This window comes from Rhizomucor pusillus (assembly GCF_041956525.1).
Source record: "Rhizomucor pusillus strain CBS 183.67 unplaced genomic scaffold VTP01scaffold_1, whole genome shotgun sequence".
Taxonomy (NCBI): domain Eukaryota; kingdom Fungi; phylum Mucoromycota; class Mucoromycetes; order Mucorales; family Lichtheimiaceae; genus Rhizomucor; species Rhizomucor pusillus.
In genome coordinates, this window is record NW_027192143.1 from 217976 (window position 1) to 237185 (window position 19210).

At 45.0% G+C, this 19210-nt stretch overlaps 11 protein-coding genes across 11 annotated transcripts in view; 5 read left to right on the top strand and 6 right to left on the bottom strand.

Moving 5' to 3' along the window:
* The window catches only part of VTP01DRAFT_100 (uncharacterized protein), a gene marked incomplete at both ends in the record, with an annotated part of 2329 nt that extends 1910 nt beyond the window's left edge, over positions 1-419 (bottom strand). Inside the window, one exon of the mRNA XM_069378313.1 lies at positions 28-419. Within this exon, the coding sequence (XP_069244520.1) occupies positions 28-419 (392 nt within the window). The remainder of the gene's footprint in view (positions 1-27) is intronic.
* A 1951-nt stretch (positions 420-2370) lies between these two features.
* On the top strand, positions 2371-3099 carry VTP01DRAFT_101 (uncharacterized protein; the record flags this gene model as incomplete). Its single annotated transcript, XM_069378424.1, has 1 exon — positions 2371-3099. One exon carries the CDS (start codon positions 2371-2373, stop codon positions 3097-3099), a length of 729 nt encoding a protein of 242 aa, XP_069244521.1.
* A 598-nt stretch (positions 3100-3697) lies between these two features.
* Positions 3698-4477, bottom strand: VTP01DRAFT_102 (uncharacterized protein; the record flags this gene model as incomplete). The annotated part of the gene is made up of 2 exons (XM_069378535.1): positions 3698-3907; positions 3971-4477. The coding sequence occupies 2 exons, from the start codon at positions 4475-4477 to the stop codon at positions 3698-3700; spliced, it is 717 nt and encodes a 238-aa protein (XP_069244522.1).
* Positions 4478-6064: 1587 nt separating this feature from the next.
* Positions 6065-7181, top strand: VTP01DRAFT_103 (uncharacterized protein; the record flags this gene model as incomplete). The annotated part of the gene is made up of 2 exons (XM_069378646.1): positions 6065-6593; positions 6661-7181. The coding sequence occupies 2 exons, from the start codon at positions 6065-6067 to the stop codon at positions 7179-7181; spliced, it is 1050 nt and encodes a 349-aa protein (XP_069244523.1).
* A 300-nt stretch (positions 7182-7481) lies between these two features.
* VTP01DRAFT_104 (uncharacterized protein) lies at positions 7482-7964 on the bottom strand (the record flags this gene model as incomplete). The annotated part of the gene is made up of 1 exon (XM_069378757.1): positions 7482-7964. One exon carries the CDS (start codon positions 7962-7964, stop codon positions 7482-7484), a length of 483 nt encoding a protein of 160 aa, XP_069244524.1.
* Positions 7965-8066: 102 nt separating this feature from the next.
* VTP01DRAFT_105 (uncharacterized protein) lies at positions 8067-9199 on the bottom strand (the record flags this gene model as incomplete). Its single annotated transcript, XM_069378868.1, has 7 exons — positions 8067-8195; positions 8266-8373; positions 8429-8514; positions 8585-8754; positions 8809-8853; positions 8910-9041; positions 9096-9199. The coding sequence occupies 7 exons, from the start codon at positions 9197-9199 to the stop codon at positions 8067-8069; spliced, it is 774 nt and encodes a 257-aa protein (XP_069244525.1).
* A 221-nt stretch (positions 9200-9420) lies between these two features.
* On the bottom strand, positions 9421-9676 carry VTP01DRAFT_106 (uncharacterized protein; the record flags this gene model as incomplete). The annotated part of the gene is made up of 2 exons (XM_069378979.1): positions 9421-9561; positions 9623-9676. The coding sequence occupies 2 exons, from the start codon at positions 9674-9676 to the stop codon at positions 9421-9423; spliced, it is 195 nt and encodes a 64-aa protein (XP_069244526.1).
* Positions 9677-9850: 174 nt separating this feature from the next.
* On the top strand, positions 9851-11883 carry VTP01DRAFT_107 (uncharacterized protein; the record flags this gene model as incomplete). Its single annotated transcript, XM_069379090.1, has 6 exons — positions 9851-10411; positions 10519-10780; positions 10844-11042; positions 11106-11350; positions 11408-11712; positions 11770-11883. 6 exons carry the CDS (start codon positions 9851-9853, stop codon positions 11881-11883), a joined length of 1686 nt encoding a protein of 561 aa, XP_069244527.1.
* Positions 11884-12247: 364 nt separating this feature from the next.
* On the top strand, positions 12248-15119 carry VTP01DRAFT_108 (uncharacterized protein; the record flags this gene model as incomplete). Its single annotated transcript, XM_069379201.1, has 3 exons — positions 12248-12256; positions 12316-13581; positions 13650-15119. 3 exons carry the CDS (start codon positions 12248-12250, stop codon positions 15117-15119), a joined length of 2745 nt encoding a protein of 914 aa, XP_069244528.1.
* A 210-nt stretch (positions 15120-15329) lies between these two features.
* Positions 15330-16040, bottom strand: VTP01DRAFT_109 (uncharacterized protein; the record flags this gene model as incomplete). Its single annotated transcript, XM_069379312.1, has 4 exons — positions 15330-15418; positions 15475-15639; positions 15714-15824; positions 15896-16040. The coding sequence occupies 4 exons, from the start codon at positions 16038-16040 to the stop codon at positions 15330-15332; spliced, it is 510 nt and encodes a 169-aa protein (XP_069244529.1).
* A 528-nt stretch (positions 16041-16568) lies between these two features.
* VTP01DRAFT_110 (uncharacterized protein) overlaps positions 16569-19210 on the top strand; it is a gene marked incomplete at both ends in the record, with an annotated part of 3429 nt that continues 787 nt past the window's right edge. Inside the window, 5 exons of the mRNA XM_069379413.1 lie at positions 16569-17067; positions 17247-17623; positions 17698-17880; positions 17942-18098; positions 18616-19173. Coding sequence (XP_069244530.1) covers positions 16569-17067; positions 17247-17623; positions 17698-17880; positions 17942-18098; positions 18616-19173 — 1774 coding nt within the window. The remainder of the gene's footprint in view (positions 17068-17246; positions 17624-17697; positions 17881-17941; positions 18099-18615; positions 19174-19210) is intronic.

Sequence of the window (19210 nt, forward strand, 5' to 3'; positions counted from 1 at the left end):
TCAACCGAAGGGTTCTCATCGACGTACTCTAGAATGACCTTCTTATGCTCTTCACCAAGGATACGCGGACGACCATTCTTCTTACGCTTCGCGAATATGCTATCCGGATTCACCTCATACTGTTTGGCCCATCTTTGAGCTGTACGGACATGGATACCTAACTGTTTTGCGGCAGCTGAGGCACTCAGAACTTTCTCAAACATCAGTTTGAAGAATCTGACTTTGTCCTGATCCGTGTAGAGCGTGTACACTCGCTTGATCGACGCTTCTCTCATGCGAACGTCCACATCCTTTTTTACGTCATCAGTCTCCATGGCGTCTGATCGGCCATCGCTCTCGCGAGTTCGATTACGCAAATACTGCGTGTATGAACTTAGCGTTTCAAGAGCATACTGCTCTTCGTCGACGACGTAGTCCATGGGCTCAGGTCAGCCGTATTCGTCGACAGCATTGCCTTCCCCATCTTCATAAAAAAACTGGATGCTCATCTTGTAATCTGAAATTTCAACCGTACGATGTGGCAGGAAGGAGGAAAGTTGGGCTAAAAATGTTTACATGCGTTATATACTCCTGGAAGATGCGACATCCACACTTGGGAGAATGCGAAATAGGTTTTCATTGGGATGACGAATTTAATTTATGGAAAGAGTGTATACACAGTTTATGTACCCAGATATACATCGTGAGTTGGCTCTCTTCAAAGAATACCATTCAATTGCTCACGAGATGCGTTATATTAACGAAGAGTACTGCTTTTATTATGGGACTAGGAATCAATAATTTTCCTGGTAGATACATGGCAATGGTTATTTCACTTGCCTGTGGATCAACAGGCCCGTATCTAGTTACCAATGTTTTCTTGTCTGATCATGGCGAACATTACTTGGGATATCCTCCATATCCCGACTTGAAAAGAACCAATATGGTCGATACAAGGCACGAGACTGGCCGCATTCTGGAGTAGTACCGAAACGCAAAGCACCATGGATATGCTAGCTAGCTATGATAGAAATCAGCCAAGGTCAAACATTGTACGAATGCAGCTCGCTGGTGGCATCAAAATGTTGTTGTGCGACAACGGAAATCTTTGATCTCGTGAGGATGCATAAATATTCTCGAACACGTGAGCCGATGGGATCCTCTTGCAGATAACGAGTCATCCAAAAAATTGAGGTTTAACGCTTGTATCTACAACTACGATGCCTGCTGTTTGCTGTTTGTGAGAACTCATAGTTAGCATTGCTAATGACGGGATGTATCTACGTACAGCGTCTGCGTAGTTTTTGCAATGTGAATACAAATACGAAAGAGAAATGCATCTCGACGGGCTTTTCTTTGTTTCCAATTTTGAATTTGATTATCCTTGGTGCGTGATAATTGATAAAGTCTGCACCAAAACTACATGAAGATATAGGGAAATCAGAAGTATAGCATGCACCTTAAAGAAAGGAAGCAACCCGATTGAAAATAGATTCGTTCCTTTCGGAGAGCAAGTCAAGAATGGGACACAAAAGAATGCTCGTGCAAGGAAAAACGGTAACGATGAAATCGTTCGAGCAAAACAAGGCAGAAAGCAACCAATGGACACCTCTCAATTCCCCTTTTTAGTTCAATCTGACGGGGAAATGCAAACCTAAAACCAAAGTGAGGTCGCACTCCTCTTCTCTTTATCAGCATGCTCAGTGCATGATGCATTGGATATCGTCGTCTTCTTGCGCTTATCTCGTTTAAGTGACTGATTATGTTACACATCAAGTGGTGGGTCGGCTCCTCACCGATGTTTCTACCCAGTTCTACACAGATGCGTATGTTACAAATCTTTCAAGATCCGCAAGAGATAAAATCTTTTCATCCATCGTTATTGGCTGCTGATATGAAGTTAAAGCTTTGAGGACAACGCAATGTATTGTGTGTTTGTTGCCATTTTAAACATTATTATCAAGAGGAAAGGAATGAGATCCAGTAGCTCTGCAGAGATTGCGTCTATACATGATCAAACAATTTAACAGGCGCGTGTCATGAGTTTTTCTTGCCTCTTATCAGTCCACAATTCAAAGCAAGATTCGCGAATTGTAAGAGGGGCACCTGCAAAGAGTTACCTCCTAAAAATAAGCGCACTGAGCATTCGTATTCATGGCCACTCGTTATCGTGGTATGCTGTCATGTATCGCTTTCAAGACCTCAATCAAGGTTGCTGCTTCAAAATTCGGATCTCCCCCCGTTTTCCAAGTAGACTCCTAGGCCGCCTGGGGGCCGTGAGAAAAGTGTCTGATGATGGTTTTTCATTGGCCGATTTATTGATTGGACACCACGCTTTTTTCTCTTCTTTATCTCTTTTTCTTTTCCTTTCCCACTCTTTTCGTCTCAAACATGGCACACGCGAGGACCTGCGCGCAATGCAAATCCCCACTCGAAGAAGGCGATAATGCCTGCCGACATTGCACCCGCAATCTAGTCCGTGTTGATGATAAGAAGTCGCAGCCAGACCTGGTTTGTGCCAACTGTTTGACAACGACGACTCCCCTGTGGCGCCGTGATGCGAGCGGCAAGACTATCTGCAACGCCTGCGGCTTGTACTATAAACTACATCACGTCCATCGACCGGCTGCGATGATGCGCAGTGTTATCAAGCGTAGAAAACGAAGTGGATCTGATAAACAACCGACGCAACAACGACGGAATAAGAGGGTGAAATCATCCGCCCCATCGCCGGCCTTATCGCACACAGATGAAGAGGATTCCACAAGCATCAGCACTGTTGATGCACCTAACTCTCCCCCCGGTGTTGTTCTACCGCCTATCCAAGTTCCTGATCGATTGGAGTTACAGCCTCTCCCGCCTCTGAAAAGCCTCCTTCAAAACACACACGTGTGTAAAAATAGCGTACCAGCACTCCGAGAAACCCGACAAGAACTTCAGAGTAAGCTAACTCATTTATCGGGACTTCTTGCCGAAACAGCCTCTGCCTTGTCGAGAATCGATGCTGCTTTGGCAGATCCTGCTTCGTGCACGCAATGCCCAATATGCCCTTCGCCTCAAGAGCATGAGATTGCGCGGTCTTTACTCTCCTTGGCGTCATCTACATCTCCATCTCACTAATAGTACCACAACAATCATTACACAAGAATTAGCATTTGCACCATATCCCCCACCTCCGACCTTAGTCTGTCTTGCTCTTCGCCCTCACTCTCGCTCTCTTGTATATCCACCCCACCTCTCTCCGACTGTTTCTTTTTCGTTTGTAAACTCTTGCTCTTCTTTTTTTTTTCTTCTTTTCCTTACCATAATGATTTGCATAAACTCATACAGCAATAATAATGATATGCTCATGACAATACCATCGTTTGTCGATCATCTTTGTTAGCGATAAGCCTGTTTTTATCTGATACTTAAAAGTGCACCTCCCCCCTCCTCACCTCTTTCTCCGGTAGTTGTCGGAAACACACCCAAAAATTTTTTGCGGGGATGCGTTTTTCCCTCCTGCTCAGCCGTGCAATACTGGGACCCTTTCGGCTACTTACGGGTGATTGCAGCGTCTGGACATAGCTTATATAACAATCTCCAAAGTCCAGAATGCGTTGCTATCATTGACCAAGCAGATGTATACGTAACAATACAATTACTCAAAAGATAGCTCTTCAATGCTGCAGTGCAACGCAGCAGTTTATTTACTTTACAAATGAGAATTATATGGTATCTATGCACTCTTGTTCTTTTGTTCCTCTTCTTCAAGGATAAAATCCTTTGTCCATAAACCCTCCAAATCGTATAATTGGCGCATTTGCGGCGTGAATAGATGCACAACACATCGACCGAGATCAATTAATAGCCAGCCAGAATCGCTGTCCCGTCCTTCAACGTGTGGTAACGGCAGATCCTCGTTGTGCTCTCTAATTGCTTTTCGTACCTGCGTGTGTGTACGCAATAAATAATCTGATACAAGATATATCAATATCTTCTGCAATCTTACCACTTGTCCGACTTGATCTGCGACATTGTGCAAAAACCGTTCACCATTGTCACTATCTGCGATGATCATATAATCTGTCCAGTCACATCTATCACGGACGTCCAATACTTGTACGTTATCCATCTTGCTTTCCACGAGCAGATCTCTGAGTGTTTCTGGTGACAACGCACCGCTTTCCATTAATTTTTGAGACACTTTAGAAAGCGCCCAACGTTCCTTCAACTGATCGCCTAGCGCTCGCCGCTGCCACAGAGGAACAAAGTCTTTTTCGTCTTGCTCGACGAACCATTCCGTGTCAACTGGTTCTTCGGGATACAGTTCTGGATATTCTTTAGGATCGATCTCTTCCAGATCGTCCTCAACCTTGGGTGTTTTTGCTAATAGATGTGCTGTGCAAGTCAATGGGCGACGAAGCAGCGGAAGCGGATTTGATCGAGGCTGGAATCTGGTTGCGTGTATGCGACGAGCGCGCAGTAAAGTGGGTGTCAGTCGAATGATTCTATTCATAGTCGTCTGTTCTTATTTTTTCGGGAAACGGAGAAAGGCCCTTGACGGCTTTGGCTGAGATTTGAGTTTACAGCACACGTCTCTGCTTCCAATCATCATTGATACACTGTCAAGGTTGGAAGGACTCAGTTATCGCGTTATTGAACAAATCCTCGTTGTTATGGACACGGCACTGCTGGATAGTCATTGTTGATCTGAAGTAAAGAAGGCCCTGAGCATACAGATCGCGTGTTCAAGCGATACTGCCACGAGCTCTAACATCTGTGTAGGTTCAGATGATGTGAGACGATATCTAATGCAGATATGAATGCATTCATACATACGTACATACATTGAGGTATTTTGACACTCCATATATAGACTCTCTGTTGTTTGCAATCCAGATGATGTGATATTGTTGAAATGTTACAACAACGCATGTCTACAACGAGTCATTACTAAGCAGCCCCGTCCAGTCACACAGCAGCAGGTCAACAGGTCAACTACAACTTCCAAGGATGAGGTACACATGAATTACTGCGATGGACAGCAAAAAGGGATAGTATTTCCGGTAAAGACAAGAACTATGCCCAGTCCAATAGATTAGCCATACATCCAAGCGCAAATATGTTTTTCCAGACGCGTGTAACCCCACGAAAGTAATGCAAATGGTGACAAGAGCCTATGTGATTTGTAATGGTAGGCGTCGTAAGCAGAGGTTTGGCAGGCACACACAAACCTATTGAATTAGTAAGCGCACTGTAACGCAAATGATGCGCCACATGGCAGTATCCGTGCATCAGCGCCACTCAGCGGAAACTCTATCTGACCGTTTTCGCCCGCATTTTACCTAAAGCGAACGTTAAATGAACGTGTAGCTGGGATTGGAGGAAGAGTCCAGATATTATGCACAAGCATTTCCTTAGCAATAGGGATCACAAAATATGGTCATTTCATTTCATCCTATCACTTGGACACTTGGATGCAACAAACAAATCAAGGTGATGACTCCGATCTGTTCTCTAACTACTCACTCGCTGTGATTTGATTTTACTGTTCATCATAAAAAAGATGTATGCATTTTCCAATTGAATCTGATAAGACGCATGGAATCAAAACTGACTCAAATCAAATGCTCAGCAGGAGAACCAAGCCTTGTACGCGCATGACAATGTTTTGTCGCGTTTCAATTCGCAGCATGACGTGGCAGATCCAACTTTGGGAAGGGTAAAATTTTGGTATCACGCCGTCTGGATCAGATTGTCGCTCGGCCGAAAATCCGCACGACCCTTCGGAGCCAGCGCCGACAGCTTATCATTATGAAATAAGACGAGATACTTTGCAGCAGCGTGTAGCAATACACATACAATGGGCTGGTACGTTTAGATGAGTAGTGTGCGACAAGTTGATATAGAGTGGAAGGCAAAAGGAGATCAAAGTGATGCGGATCAAGAAGGGTGAGTCAAATTCGCTCCGATCCAGCCCAGTCGATGCATTTGTCATCTCCGGGGGACCTCGAGTATTATAAACCTGTCAAGAGAACAAAAAGAGCTTTGACCTCGCTATCTTTACTTCTCTTTGTCTTTTGCTATCCAACTTTTTCCGACCATGATGGGTGCATCTCCGCAATGGTATGCTATTCCACCTATCGAGCCTTTCAGCAACGAAGATATCTACCAGCCAAACACCGTGGACCAGTACCTGTATGAGAGTGCGATACCGAACTCGACTCTCTTAGCTCAAGAATACGATGTGAAAAACCAAGACTGGGCCAAGGCTCTGACCAAGATCAGGCAAAGCATATACAATACAACCGGCGTCTTTGTCCCATCTCCTGTTTCATACATTGCCAAGGAAATGAAGACTCTGCCTCCTGTTCTTGAGCGCCTGCTGGCTGATAAGGCACTCCACCATTTCAACTCTGATCTTGTCGGCGATATCACTGTCTATCGACGACTGCGCTCCGAGAACCTCGTACTGCGTATGCTTCATTGTACCCATACTCAGATTGACCGATCATCTGTCACACGTCTTGGAAATGGAGTGTTTATCCACAGCAAGTGGCAGCCTTCCACGCCAAAATTGGCTTCACTCGATTTACCTTCCCTGTCACTACCTGAAGAATACCACGATTCAGGTAATTGATCAAGTTCACTTGATATTCACATCCTTTCGTACGTTTTTAACTCCACACAATTCTTTAGGCATTAACACTGTAAAGGATGTTCTTCAAATGCCATTGACACCCGTCAGTGATCCTGGCAACTCAAGCTTCGTTCCATATTGCTATACTTTTGGCGCGCGTTACACCGATGTGTTTGGCAGAGCAAGCGATGTGCTGGTCCGGGGCCACATTCCTTTGTGGGCACAGACACTGTTCTTATTGGAATGTGTCAAGCAGATGCCTATCCGCCCGAACGAGACACGCACAGGTCTGTTCCCATTTGCACCACACGTACCCGTCACTTTCAGATCAATGGCTGAATGCCTCACGATGGATGGAGAACCAACACCAGAAATGACACTGTATTACGAACGGTTTGCGATGGAATTCAGCGAGCCAGATATGGTACATCAGGAAGCAGATATACTTGGAAGAACTTGGGAAAGCAGAAAGCAGTTGGTTCTTCAGAGAATGCTCTTCTGTGATATTCCCAACGACGTTGCACAAATGCTTACGAGCTTGGCAGTTCCCTGGGCGGCAAGCCAAGGCTTTATGCTCTAAGCCAGCTGTTCATACAATCCATACATTACACGCAGACACGAAAGCACACACATATCCTTTCTCTCTCTCCTCGTCTAGGTCTCTGCCGCCGTCCTCCTATATCGTTCTCCTTCGATCCGTTCTATCCGCATACACACACACACACGCGTACACACATGATATCACCCTACTCTGTTATTCCTGCTACACACATGCTTCTTTGCTTTATATGTTTCTTTTTTTCTGTATTTCCGTTGTTGTTGTCGTTGTAGTTGCATATTCCAATTCTTGTACAAATTATGTTAACGCATTAAAGCTATATTAGCAGCCTGCATTGTACTTTAAATGTTGCAACCGTGGAGTGGATGCTGCCTTGGGTGACGCAGTAATCGGTCGTACCATCATTTTCATATCGCCCGTGTCTTCCATGCCAATGAATCTTTGTCCGGCCACAGCAAGGGATGCCGATGCAGACGGTACTGGAGCTGACGCAGAAGCCGAGAGCGAAGCACTCGACATCATCATCTTTATCATTGGATCTTGGTCGTTTAGAGCCTCCTTGCCGTTATCAGGCATTCTAAAGTGTGCATCAACTTTTGAAAGGGGCATAGATCCGTCTGTGAGAGGTCGGAATCCAGGCGCCATGTAGTGGCCTTGTAATCGCTGCACTGGTACGACGTAGCCGCTGCTACTAGAGTCATCCCCAATGTTTTGGCATATCGCTTCAGGTCTGAATCCTGTACCGAGTGGGGCAGAGAGCGCAGTTTGCGCCAGAGCAAACAGCAGCACGGATGTGTAACGCATATTAGGATAGAAAGAGAGAACAAGAAAGAAACAGGGCTGAGGAATGCAGGAATTTTTAATACAACAAATAAATACATGCGCTTCCGGCCTTGGCCCCCTTGTCTATTCTAAAAGATGTGGATTCTCTTCCCAGAATGAAGGTCCAATGATATCAATAAATAGCGGTGTAGGCACGAGTTTCTCTCTCGTCACCGTCTCGCCTGTGCGCGGAGATACCGAGGTAACTGGTGTCTGCAGAAAATACACGGTAAGCGTACGCATTTACTTAAACGAAATAACTTTCCGATCGTCTTCCTCGTACCTTTCGCCTGACCACGAAGGATCCTTTTTTAAATATGGGCTCGATGTTGTTGTAATTGATATTGTGCTGTGTGAACAAAATCTCATGCTTGTCCTTTGAAAACGTGCCCTAAATACCAGTGATAAGTATGAGTCGCTGATAGGAGATATGTGTATATACTTACCCGTAATTGCTCTTCAGCTTCTGTTTCTGTCTTTCCCGAATGGACAATGGCCCAAAATGTAGTGTTATATAGGTTGTTAATATGACCTGGCAGAAACATACGCTCGGTGTTAGTCATCTTTTGCGCAAAAACAGCATTGTTGTCGCAGTAGCTTACAGTCTGCCTGGCGCCAGCTTAGGTAATCACGAAGGTTCTGGTCGGACGGATAGCATACGACACGCGAATCAAAGCACGGAGGGTATCGTAGCGGTGTGTCTTTGAAATATTCGCTCCATCGCATCACGTAATTTGATGCAAATAAGCTGACAATTGTTGACGATATTTTGCTAGTTACAACTTGTAAGCATAATACTCCCGTATAATTTTCTCTATGAGTTTACCTTGCCCTTCGTGAGTACAGGTTACACGATTTGGGAAGAACAAAGCTAATGCACGTATCTTAGATATAAATATCATGTCTTGCGGATCAAATCCATGTTACCTATATTCGTCGCTTTGTCCATATGCCATTGTTATGTCTTTAATATCTCGCATGACCTCAACGGCGCAGCGATTCATGAGATCGATCGCGCGGCGATCATTGGGTTTGGCAAAATTGTGTTCTTGCGAAAATCTGCATCGTAGTTTAGATCAGATCAGTAGCCATACTAGTCAGTGTATGCGTTACCTGTGGAAACCTCGGCCGTCGATCCGTACAACTAGCCAGGTATTGGGCAGGAGTTTGTCTACGGTTTCAAAGTGACGAACATACTCGTATTTCGAGTTTGCCATTATACTAGGCGGAAAAGAAAGCTTCGAACGGAACAGGCTACCATTTAAAAACATATGAATGATGCTTATTGACCGGCAAGCAAAACGACACGATGCAGTTTTTATTCTTTTGAAGAAATCATTGTTGATGGTAAGACATGAAATAGTACATGATAGAGGCAATTACAAAGGAAAAAAAATTGACAATAGAAGGATACGTAACGGCGTTGTAGTGTGACACCTTACAAAGGACGGGCAGGAAGCTGGGTCAGCAAAACCTTGTATCGCTTCTTAATTGTAATACGCTGGCGAGAGAACTTGTCGTCTGGAGAGAATCGAGCAGGGTGTGCGGATTTCGTAGGGAAACCTTTGGGATCAGTTTTCTAATGACAATCGTTAACAGACATTTTCTCACTGTAACGATTCCTGGCAGTGCAAATCTACCTTCAAAGTATAGACGCGGTTTCCCTGGTCGTTAACGTAGTACATCAAATACATGGTTGCTTCTGATTATTTCAAGTGAATGAAAAAGTGTCGGTTCCTTGAGCAGGTCGATTTCTTCCAGTTGAAAGCCACCCGACCCAATTCAAGGTTCTGATGCGGGATCGAAAATGCAATAATTCATGCGTTCCTTCACCCAGCAGTCGTTTTTCTCTCCTGGGAGCATTTATAATGAAATTCCAATGCCTTGATTACCCGGATTCACCAGCAAACACGTTCCTAATCAACTGGAACAGGACCAATATTCTTTTTAACTTTCCTCTTGAAATCCTTGGACTTTGTACTTTACCAGGCATTCGGCAGCACCGGGATCCGGAGGAAGAATATGACACCAAACTTGCTGCCGATGTGGACGCTTCATTGCCATATCTTGAAGACTGTCCGGAACAGACTGTGTTTAGGACAGCGAATATATCTCTTGTTGACGTACGGACGATCGATCTAGTCCTGATATCTAATAGCGACATGATGCTCGGGCTTCCTTACTTGACTGAAGTGCTTGGATATAAAGGCAGGATAGTCGCAACAGAACCCGTTATTGAGTTTGGACGGCAACGAATGGAAGAATTGGTAGAATTGTATCAACCAAGAGCATCAAATATCCCACCGTGGCGTCGCGTCCATTGGTCTACATTTGTCTCCAAGACTGACGGATGGCGACCGATTTATACGCAAAAGCAAGTGGAAGAATGTGTCAAGAAAATTGAGGCTGTTCGCTTTGGACAAACAATGGTATGAAATGAAGCAAGAGGGCGAGAACAATTCTTTTGCAGACAAATGTCTGCCGTCAGCGAAATGGTGGAACTAATATTGAATGGGAACTTTTTCTTTGACGCTAGAATGTTGCAGGTACTATGGACTTTGTGGGCTGCAGCTCAGGATATAGTCTCGGCAGTGTAAATTGGGTACTGGAAAGCAGCTTCCAAAAGTTGCTGCTAATGTCGCACTCGAGCGATGTTCCAGACAGACATCCTGCAAGTCTTGACACAAGTATCATGGAAGATGCAGACGTGGTTCTCGTGAGTGGACTACGCACCGATCATCTCAACGAATCAGCAGAAATGTATCGCCGCATGAGGGATAACACATTAGCTCAGACAGGTACACTGCGCTGATAGGCTCACAGAAAGCAAGCATTTCTTAACTAACAGCAGCAACTTGCAGCACAGGCATTGCGGAAAAGACGAAATGTACTTTTTCCTATACCAATGGCCGGAAACACTTTCGATTTGATCGGAATGCTTCACCGCAGTTTGCCAATATATAACATGGAACTAGGTCCTCCACCTGGTCAGATACCCATCTATGTCATTGGTCACAGCGCAAAGAAAAGTTTGGATTATGCAAATATCTGCGGTGAATGGTATGTTGACACATAGATATTTAAATTTGATTGCAATGTACTCAATAAAGTGTACTGTTGTAGGATGACATCTGAAAAACAGGAAATGCTCTACTTGTCCAATTGGCCGCTTGATTCCGTTGAACTACAAAAGAAACGAGCGCTTACTGTGACAGGAGAGCTGGTCTCTAAAATAGGAGCTCCTGCAATCACCATTGAAGAACCTTGCATTGTCTGTACAACGGATCACATATGCTTTGACAAGGGTGCAGTGCGGACATTTCTTAGGAACTGGGGCACTGATTCCGAGAATGTATGCATACTGACAGGTAAGTCTGGTAAAAGAGGAGCATCGACTACTAGAGTCTCACTGTATCCGAAATTAGAACCCGATCTGTCTAAAATGACTCCACACGGTATGCCGCGGGGCATGAAAATGAAAATCTTACAACTACCGTGGGATGCACGACTCAGCTTATTAGACGTGAGATCATTGTTGACAATGCGCGCCACATCGTCTGCGATACAAACAAAGCAACATGTTTTGATCCCACGTGTGGAAAATGCAGCAGACATCAAGACGGATTGGGAGTCCCTGACACCAAACGCTCAAGTGCATATATACGACAACGGTGGCATAGTTGATATCAACGTGCAAAGGGAATGGACCAAGGTGGAAATATCCCCTGAGGCAAGTAGATGAACGGAATTAGGTTTCGAATTTCTGCTTATGCGATGTATATTATAGCTTGCAAGGAACCAAATGCTAGTGGAACACCCAGAGGGTACTCTTCGGGCAGAGATGGAGGGTGTGTTACAGCTGTACAATAACAAATTGGGCGTGACCTCGAGAGAGGACTGAAATGAATTTTCGCTCCATTGGACAAAGCTTGGTTCCACAAGATTTGACAAGAGAGGTCATCGCGCGTCTTGAGCGTCGGAAGGGAAAAAGTTTATATGTAAAATAGTCCACCCCTTTTCATGTTTTAATCCATGCTTGCATGTCTATTCGACTTCCGTTATCCTGAACGCATGAAAAGGAGTCTACATAAAACTGTAACAAAGGCTGGAAGAGGATATGAGCCCATTGTATCGGTTTGAATTCCTTTAGCAATCCCATATGCCGTAACCCCATTTTTGGTAAGCCATCGCTGCAGAGTACAAAATGTGGTGCGAAAAGCGATCCCTTTAAGATTCCTTTCTCTTTCTGCTCCCCCACACACAGCATGAGTCCGGTGAGACTTTATATAAATTTAATACTTTTGAGTATCCTTTTTTGACGTGTTGCCGTTAGCCTCCAGACGGGACCCGTCCAGCGATTAATTACAAGCTCAAAGACAATCCATTCTTCGCTGCTGCCAACAAGGCTGATGCGAAACCTCCTTCTGGAGCATCACCACCACCAAAACGTACAGTCAAGCAATGGCAACCACCGCAAAGTGATCGAAAAACTGTGCGGGCGTCCGTGCAAAAGATGGCAGCATCCAGCACTGTATCAGCCAATCCTTGGAAAGCCGCTGCAAATATGGCCAACAATGCGACCAAAAAGAGGAGCCTTGTTAAAAAGTCGACCGAACAGGACAAGCCATCAGTGGTGGTTAAGAAGGATGAGCAGAAAATTGGTGTCAAAGGCAACAGAAAGAGTGTATCTCGAAAATCATCATCCAGCAGCCTATCTACTAGAGAAAACGAAGCGAAATCCTTGTCGTCCGACGAGTCAACTACAAAGGCGGATACCGTGGAAACTTCATCTCCAGCTCCAGCTCCAGCTTCGGCTCCAGATCCAACTCCAGCTTCAACCTCAGTTTCAGCTTCGATAACAACGTCGACGGAACAAAAGGAACCTGAGCAAAAGACAGTTGCTGCCACAAAAATTACGGATAAGGATGCTGGAGAAACTGCAGAGAAGAACAAGCCAGAGAAGAGGAAGCATGAAGAGGAAAAGCTGGCTAAAGATGAAAAGTTCGCACAGAATGTCACCAGTGAACCTGATAAAGGAAAATCTCAAACAGTGAAACCTGCAACGCAGAATAAAGAACAAAGGAAGCCAGAATCATCAACCGGAAGCGCAGCTGTAAGCAAAGAATCATCAATAACCAAGCAAATTTTGAAAAGCAAGGAGAGGACGGAAGCGCAGGTCAAGCATGAAACTGTTAAAAACGAGAAAGTTACTACGTCTCTGGAGCCTGTGGAACCATCCACATCCATTGCAGAATCGCTATCGCCACCAGCACTAGCAACACCACCGGCACCGCAGTCGGTAGCCATGATCCGAGACTCCGTCCCTGTAGCAGCAGCAACATCCAACCCTGCACCCGCTAGTAGTTTAGGGAGAACTATTTCTGATGAACCTCCTGGATCGCCAAAACCAGCCATTTTGACCGCGTTTGGTATGCCCTTGCCGTGGGGACAGTTCTATGCTCAGCCTCAAGAAGAAGAAACGACCAATTGCACAGCAGACAGTCAAGAAATGTTAAAACAGTTGGATGTTTCGTACGCAGTGCTGGCTGCCCTGGATTTCCCGACGTTGCCACCAAACGACGCAGACAAATGGCGTGAGGTAATATGTTTTATTGTAGCATGCCGTACTTCTTGAACGTACATAACTCACGCATCTGCAATGGCCAGAAACACATTCGCGCGCGCTCCACGCTTTTGGATATTCAAAAGAGGATCGAACTCGAGCAAGATTTGCAACAATCTGTAGCATCCCTGCTTAAAATCGAATATGATCGGTCTTTGATATCTGAAATCCAAGCACGTGCGAACAACATGCGAGATCTCATGCAAGAATTATTCGCTGCAGTGTTGCATGCCCAAGACACGCAGTCGAAATATTTGAAGCATCTCGCGGGTACTCTGGCTACCGCCGTGCAGACTGGGACCACCGGAAATATTACTACCGAACCTGCAATGCATCAAACGATAATACCGTCCTTGGATCCCATTGTAGCAAGAGTTGACGCCATCGTCAAGAAACTCACACCACCAAGAGTTGGCAGTGGCAACGTGAGCGACGATGATAGCTTATCGGATGAATCAGTGCTGTTTCCAAAGTCTGTGCGAACGAGCGTCACCAGCTTTGACAATTCCTCATTCACATACTTGCCCGCTCACGACACTGCAACGTCGCACCTGTACGCCGCCCTGGAAATAATCGACCGACATGTATCGATGCAGCGCCGTGCCGAGGGTACGACTCCCGTGCCGACCCAGTCGCAGCAGAGGCAGCAGCAACAGCAATATCCACCCGTCCATGTCTGGCTATCTAACGTCCTTAGACGATCCATCCCGTCTGAAGCTGCAGCCGAGAATGTATTGCAAGAAATGATGGATCGAAATAGACAGCTAGAGTCGCAGCTGCATGCAATGGATACGCAGATTGGTGAATTAAAGAAAGCTGAGAGTACCAGAGAGGCAGAGCTTTTACAGCGAACCAAAGATCTCGAACGGCAGTTGCAACACAGAGACTCGAAACTGGCAGTCATGCAAGAAGAAATTCAACGATTATCCACAGATAACACCGTCCAGCAACTTGTCGAAAGAAACAACCAGCTGGAGCGCGAGCTGCAAACATGTGAAGCACGGATAGCCGAACTTGAGAAGGCAGAGTCCAAAAGCAAGGATACCGAACAACTTCAAGCTGCTTTCCAGGCTGCCCAAGAAGAATATACTCGGAGAGAAGCAGCGTGGATGCTTCAATCCGCCAGCGTTGAAGCTGAACTCGGTTCTATCCTGAAGGAGTATGATCGCCTTACACGTAACATCACAGACTTTAATCATGAACGCAAAAAGTACGAAGAACAAATCACTACGCTGTCCAAAGAGCGTCAATTGCTCGACAAGCAACTGGCAGATTACCGCATTCGTGCGGATATCGGCAAGGATGGCCAGACAATGACACTTCGCAAGGAGTTCCGGCAGCTAATGGCGACTGTAAAGTCCGAGCACCAGCAGGAACTGGACAAGGAAATAGAGCGACGGCATCAATTAGAGCAAGAGCTGCGCGATGCTAAACATGAATTGGAGATGAAACGATGGGATATGAACCACGCAGCTGTCCAGACACATTTCGTAGCTTATCCACCAATCACATAGACAACTTACCACTACCACTTCCTCTTCTTCAGACACTCTAACATTGCAAAAGCTGGTCTCTGCAGTGTAAAGGTGGAGAAGAAAAACAGCATCCTTGTACTTAGTTTAATCTCATGTCATTCTCCTTATTTATCTACGCATTTGCATAAAGATTGCATGTCACATCTCTTTCTCTGTGTATAAACCGAATCTAGAAAAGCATTGCTTCTTTTATTCTGCTTTGGAGGCGCCTTCGTAGTATTTAGAGGTGTCGACACCGTGGTTTTGATGGTTGACAAAGTTGAAGAAAGGAATGGAATCTAAATAGCATAACGTTAGAACTTACACCTTCCTCTTGGAAATTGTTTTGACTCACCAAAGACGAGAGCAGCGTTCTTTGAGTATCGTGCAAGGGAGTCCTGGATGTATTGAGGAAGCATGCTTTCACCGTACAATGGCTTGCCTTCCTTGGCACGCTGGCTCAATTCCTTGAAATCCTTTTCCACTTCAGCAGCGTTTTCCTTCCAGCCCATGAATCGCACTGTGGGCAGGAGTGTTGCCACATAAGTAACACATTCGTCTGCATACAATAAAACCTAGTAGACAACAACTTACAGCTGCTCTGTTGATACGCGTACAAGAAACCGCCAAATGCACCGAGAACGGTCATGATACCAAGCTGGGTGCGTACATTGCGTCCAGAACCACCAACAGGGTTCAGTTTTTCTAAAGAGGATTTGCGCGTTTTTCTTCAGCAAAAAGGTGGATATACAAGCACATGCTGTGTTGACACTTACGCCAGGCTAAGAAACCGGCAGGAGCAGCGACAGTCAGGCCGGCAAATGCTGCATAGTCGCTAGGACGGAAGTACCGCAAGACACGGTTGAAGTGAGGATCGGCGTCAATAACCGGGAATGGCGTCTCTGTGTTCTGAACGGACATGCTCTTCCTCTCTCTGTACTGAACGGGGGATGGCGATGGTAGTGAATAATAGTAGCAAGAAATCAAAAATCGAGATGTATCAACGTTGTAAAGATATCAAGAATAATGTCGAGTATAATCGGTTCAGGACGATCTTTAGTACCAGGATACACAATTTGCATTCTAGACAGTGCTGCTCACCTTTTGGCAAGTGTAAAGTGGAGGCTTTCAATGATTGTTTGTCCCAAATTCACGACGAGAACAGCGGTGACGTCTATTCTAACTCAGATGGTACTTCTTATGTGTCTGAAAACCAGGCAGATCCAGAACCTAGTTATAATGCCTTGGGAAATAGTAATCTATCGCAAAAGCTAGGTCATACTGTATTCACATATATACACTAGTAATGCTTAATGTACGCGTGCTCTTGCACTATGAACATGGTGAAGGTATCTCAACCGATTTCATTGTTCTCGAAAAATTCTAAATAGCCAATCAAGCAAGGGAGATTTCCACCTCTTTTGTCTCCCGTTTGATATTTTCGATTTCATGCAAGTTTTTACTTTAATCAATGAATTCAAGACTACATACAAGAAACCGACTACATCCGCTCCTAAACCACCAGAGTCGCAACAACTACAAACGACGGATGGAATACGAAAGCATCCTCCAAGGCCGTTGAATAGCTTCATGTTGTACCGTAAAGCGTTGCGGCAGAAATTATCCACGTCAAAATTGAGGATACACGACAAAGAAATTTCCAAGCTTGCAGCAGCATTGTGGAAGGGCGAAGAAGAAGAGGTCCGCTGCTACTATGAGCGCTTGGCTGAAGAGGAAAAGCTTCGTCATTCTCGGGCTCATCCTGGCTACAAGTACTGCCCGATAACTAAAAGAAAGCATAAAACTGATTCGATTGGCAGCAACAAGCAAGACCAAGTGAAGATTGCGAAAATCGCTACCGAAGATCCTCAATTTAACCTTGTTACTCCTCCCACAGAATGTTTGGACGAAGCAACCATCAATGCATTATTTGGCGACGTTGACGGCTGTATGATAACAATAAATTCTAGATTGGAGAAGACGCCTCCCTCACAAGAACATCAATATGCCCTAAATTAAAAGTAGATATGGATCGTGCAATAAAATAAGCATATTTTCTTGAATGCATGTCTATATTGTTCAGTTATAGATCTAAGAACTCTAGCTTCTCGTTGAGACTTCCAATAGCATCCCATGACTTGTTCTTCCTCTGCCAACGGTCCTTTCCACTGCCTTTAACACCATCATCCGTGAGCGTCTACGAAATAAGTTTGGATACTCGTTGGACCATGGCATCGTTGTCGTCTACCACAATCAGCGGTCCTCGTGTAGTCTTTTCGCTGGCAGCCAGTGACCCTGCTGTTGCGCTCTTCCAATATCTTATCTTCCTTGATAACGTTGGCAATAGTTACCAAGGACACCATGTCCGCGGCGTCGTCAGAACAATAGAATGGGGCGGTGCTCTTTGTCTCGAGGTCACGGGAGACATTTCCAGTCATGCATCCAGCTGTCTCAGACAACCAGCGACTTTACCATTTTCATATTGTTACGGTTGGAGAGTTGAAGTTTCTCGACATTTTCGATAAAGATCTTTTGCGCCCCAGATAGGATTCCAGTAAGTTGGCACGAAATTTTGTAGCTGGTTTCCAGAATTTCAGCACACGTTGGCCAAACGAGACAAAAGCCGAGCATTCCCACTACGGACTTTCTCGGTATACAGAAGTTCAGTGCAATGCACTGCTGGTCTCCCAAGCATCACAGCGTGGGTAACGCAGTAGGGGTTGCCGTCCAAATCTCCAAATCTTTGTTCTTAATCGCATGTGTAGTACCTCCTTTGACTTAGTCTGCAAGGAGTGATTCGTGTCTCGTGATTCGCTTGTTAGCAGCCCAGTAAGCTGGTGCTAGATATAGTAGCTGGTTTTCAGAGTGTTCAGCACACATTATCCAAACGAGAAAAAAGCCGAGTTGCTACTACGACCTTTCTTGGTATGCAGAAGTTCAATGCAATGCACTGCGAGTTTCTCAAGCATCACAGCGTGGGTAACGCAGTAGGGGTTGCCGTCCAAATCTCCAAACCTTTGTTCTTAATTGCATGTGTAGTACCTCCTTTGACGAAGTCTGCAAGGAGTGATTCGTGTCTTTCCACGTCTTCGTGATTCGCTTGTGCGTGTACTATTACAGGCCAATTTTCGATGTGAAGCTGGCTGACAGCACGCTCGACCTTGAGCAGTTGCTCCCCTGTTGACACTTTTAATTTATCGTCTTAATTGAGTAATCCTGTGTAGCTCTTGTCGGTGTCAAGATTCCAGTTCGATTGATTATGCGGCAGCATGATGACTTTCTCCTTGTACTTAAAGAGAGGAATACTAACTAATTATAAAAAGAACAATGAATTAATGCAGAACAATGAACGGTTTGCTTTCCAACAAATGATCGCCCAACCAATAATGGTATTTGGACCCCCTATAATACACCTCTTGCGACCAAAGAGCTCATTCTCTTTGCTTTTCTTTAAAAGGCATGCCGAGAACTAAGCGTAGCAAATGCTATTTAAAAGGTTGCCGTATTAATCAACGGCCCATAGCAATACAGCCAAGACCTCTATCTCCACGGCGAATTGCCTATCAAATAGCGGTAGCCCGAGACGGCAATCACACGTATATATTGATTCTACTTAACGAGATCTACATCAAAGCCAAGGATTTTATCACCATGATCAAAGAGAATCAAGAATACATTAAGACTAGCACTGGAGACGAGAAAATACCAAGACAAAATTTGCTACATGCAACAGAAACTTTCCTGGAGCAACAACAAGAAAGCAAATTTATGGATCCGCGAGGAAGACCTGCTAGTGATGCACGGGATACTTCATCAGAAAGAATACGACGCCCAGCAAACGCGTTTTTTGTATACGCAAGTGTCATGCGAAAAAAAGTGCATAGTCTTTTCCCAGAGTATAGCAACCAAGAGATATCCAAACTCCTCGGCGCCTTATGGAACACTGCTAGTGCTGACATAAAGCAGAAATATCAAAAGATCGCGGAAGACGAGAAGCTTCTACACAAAGTGCTGTTTCCATCTTTCAAGTATCATGAACGAAAGCAACATAATAGTACAGGACTCGAACAACATCAAGACTACCCCGCACA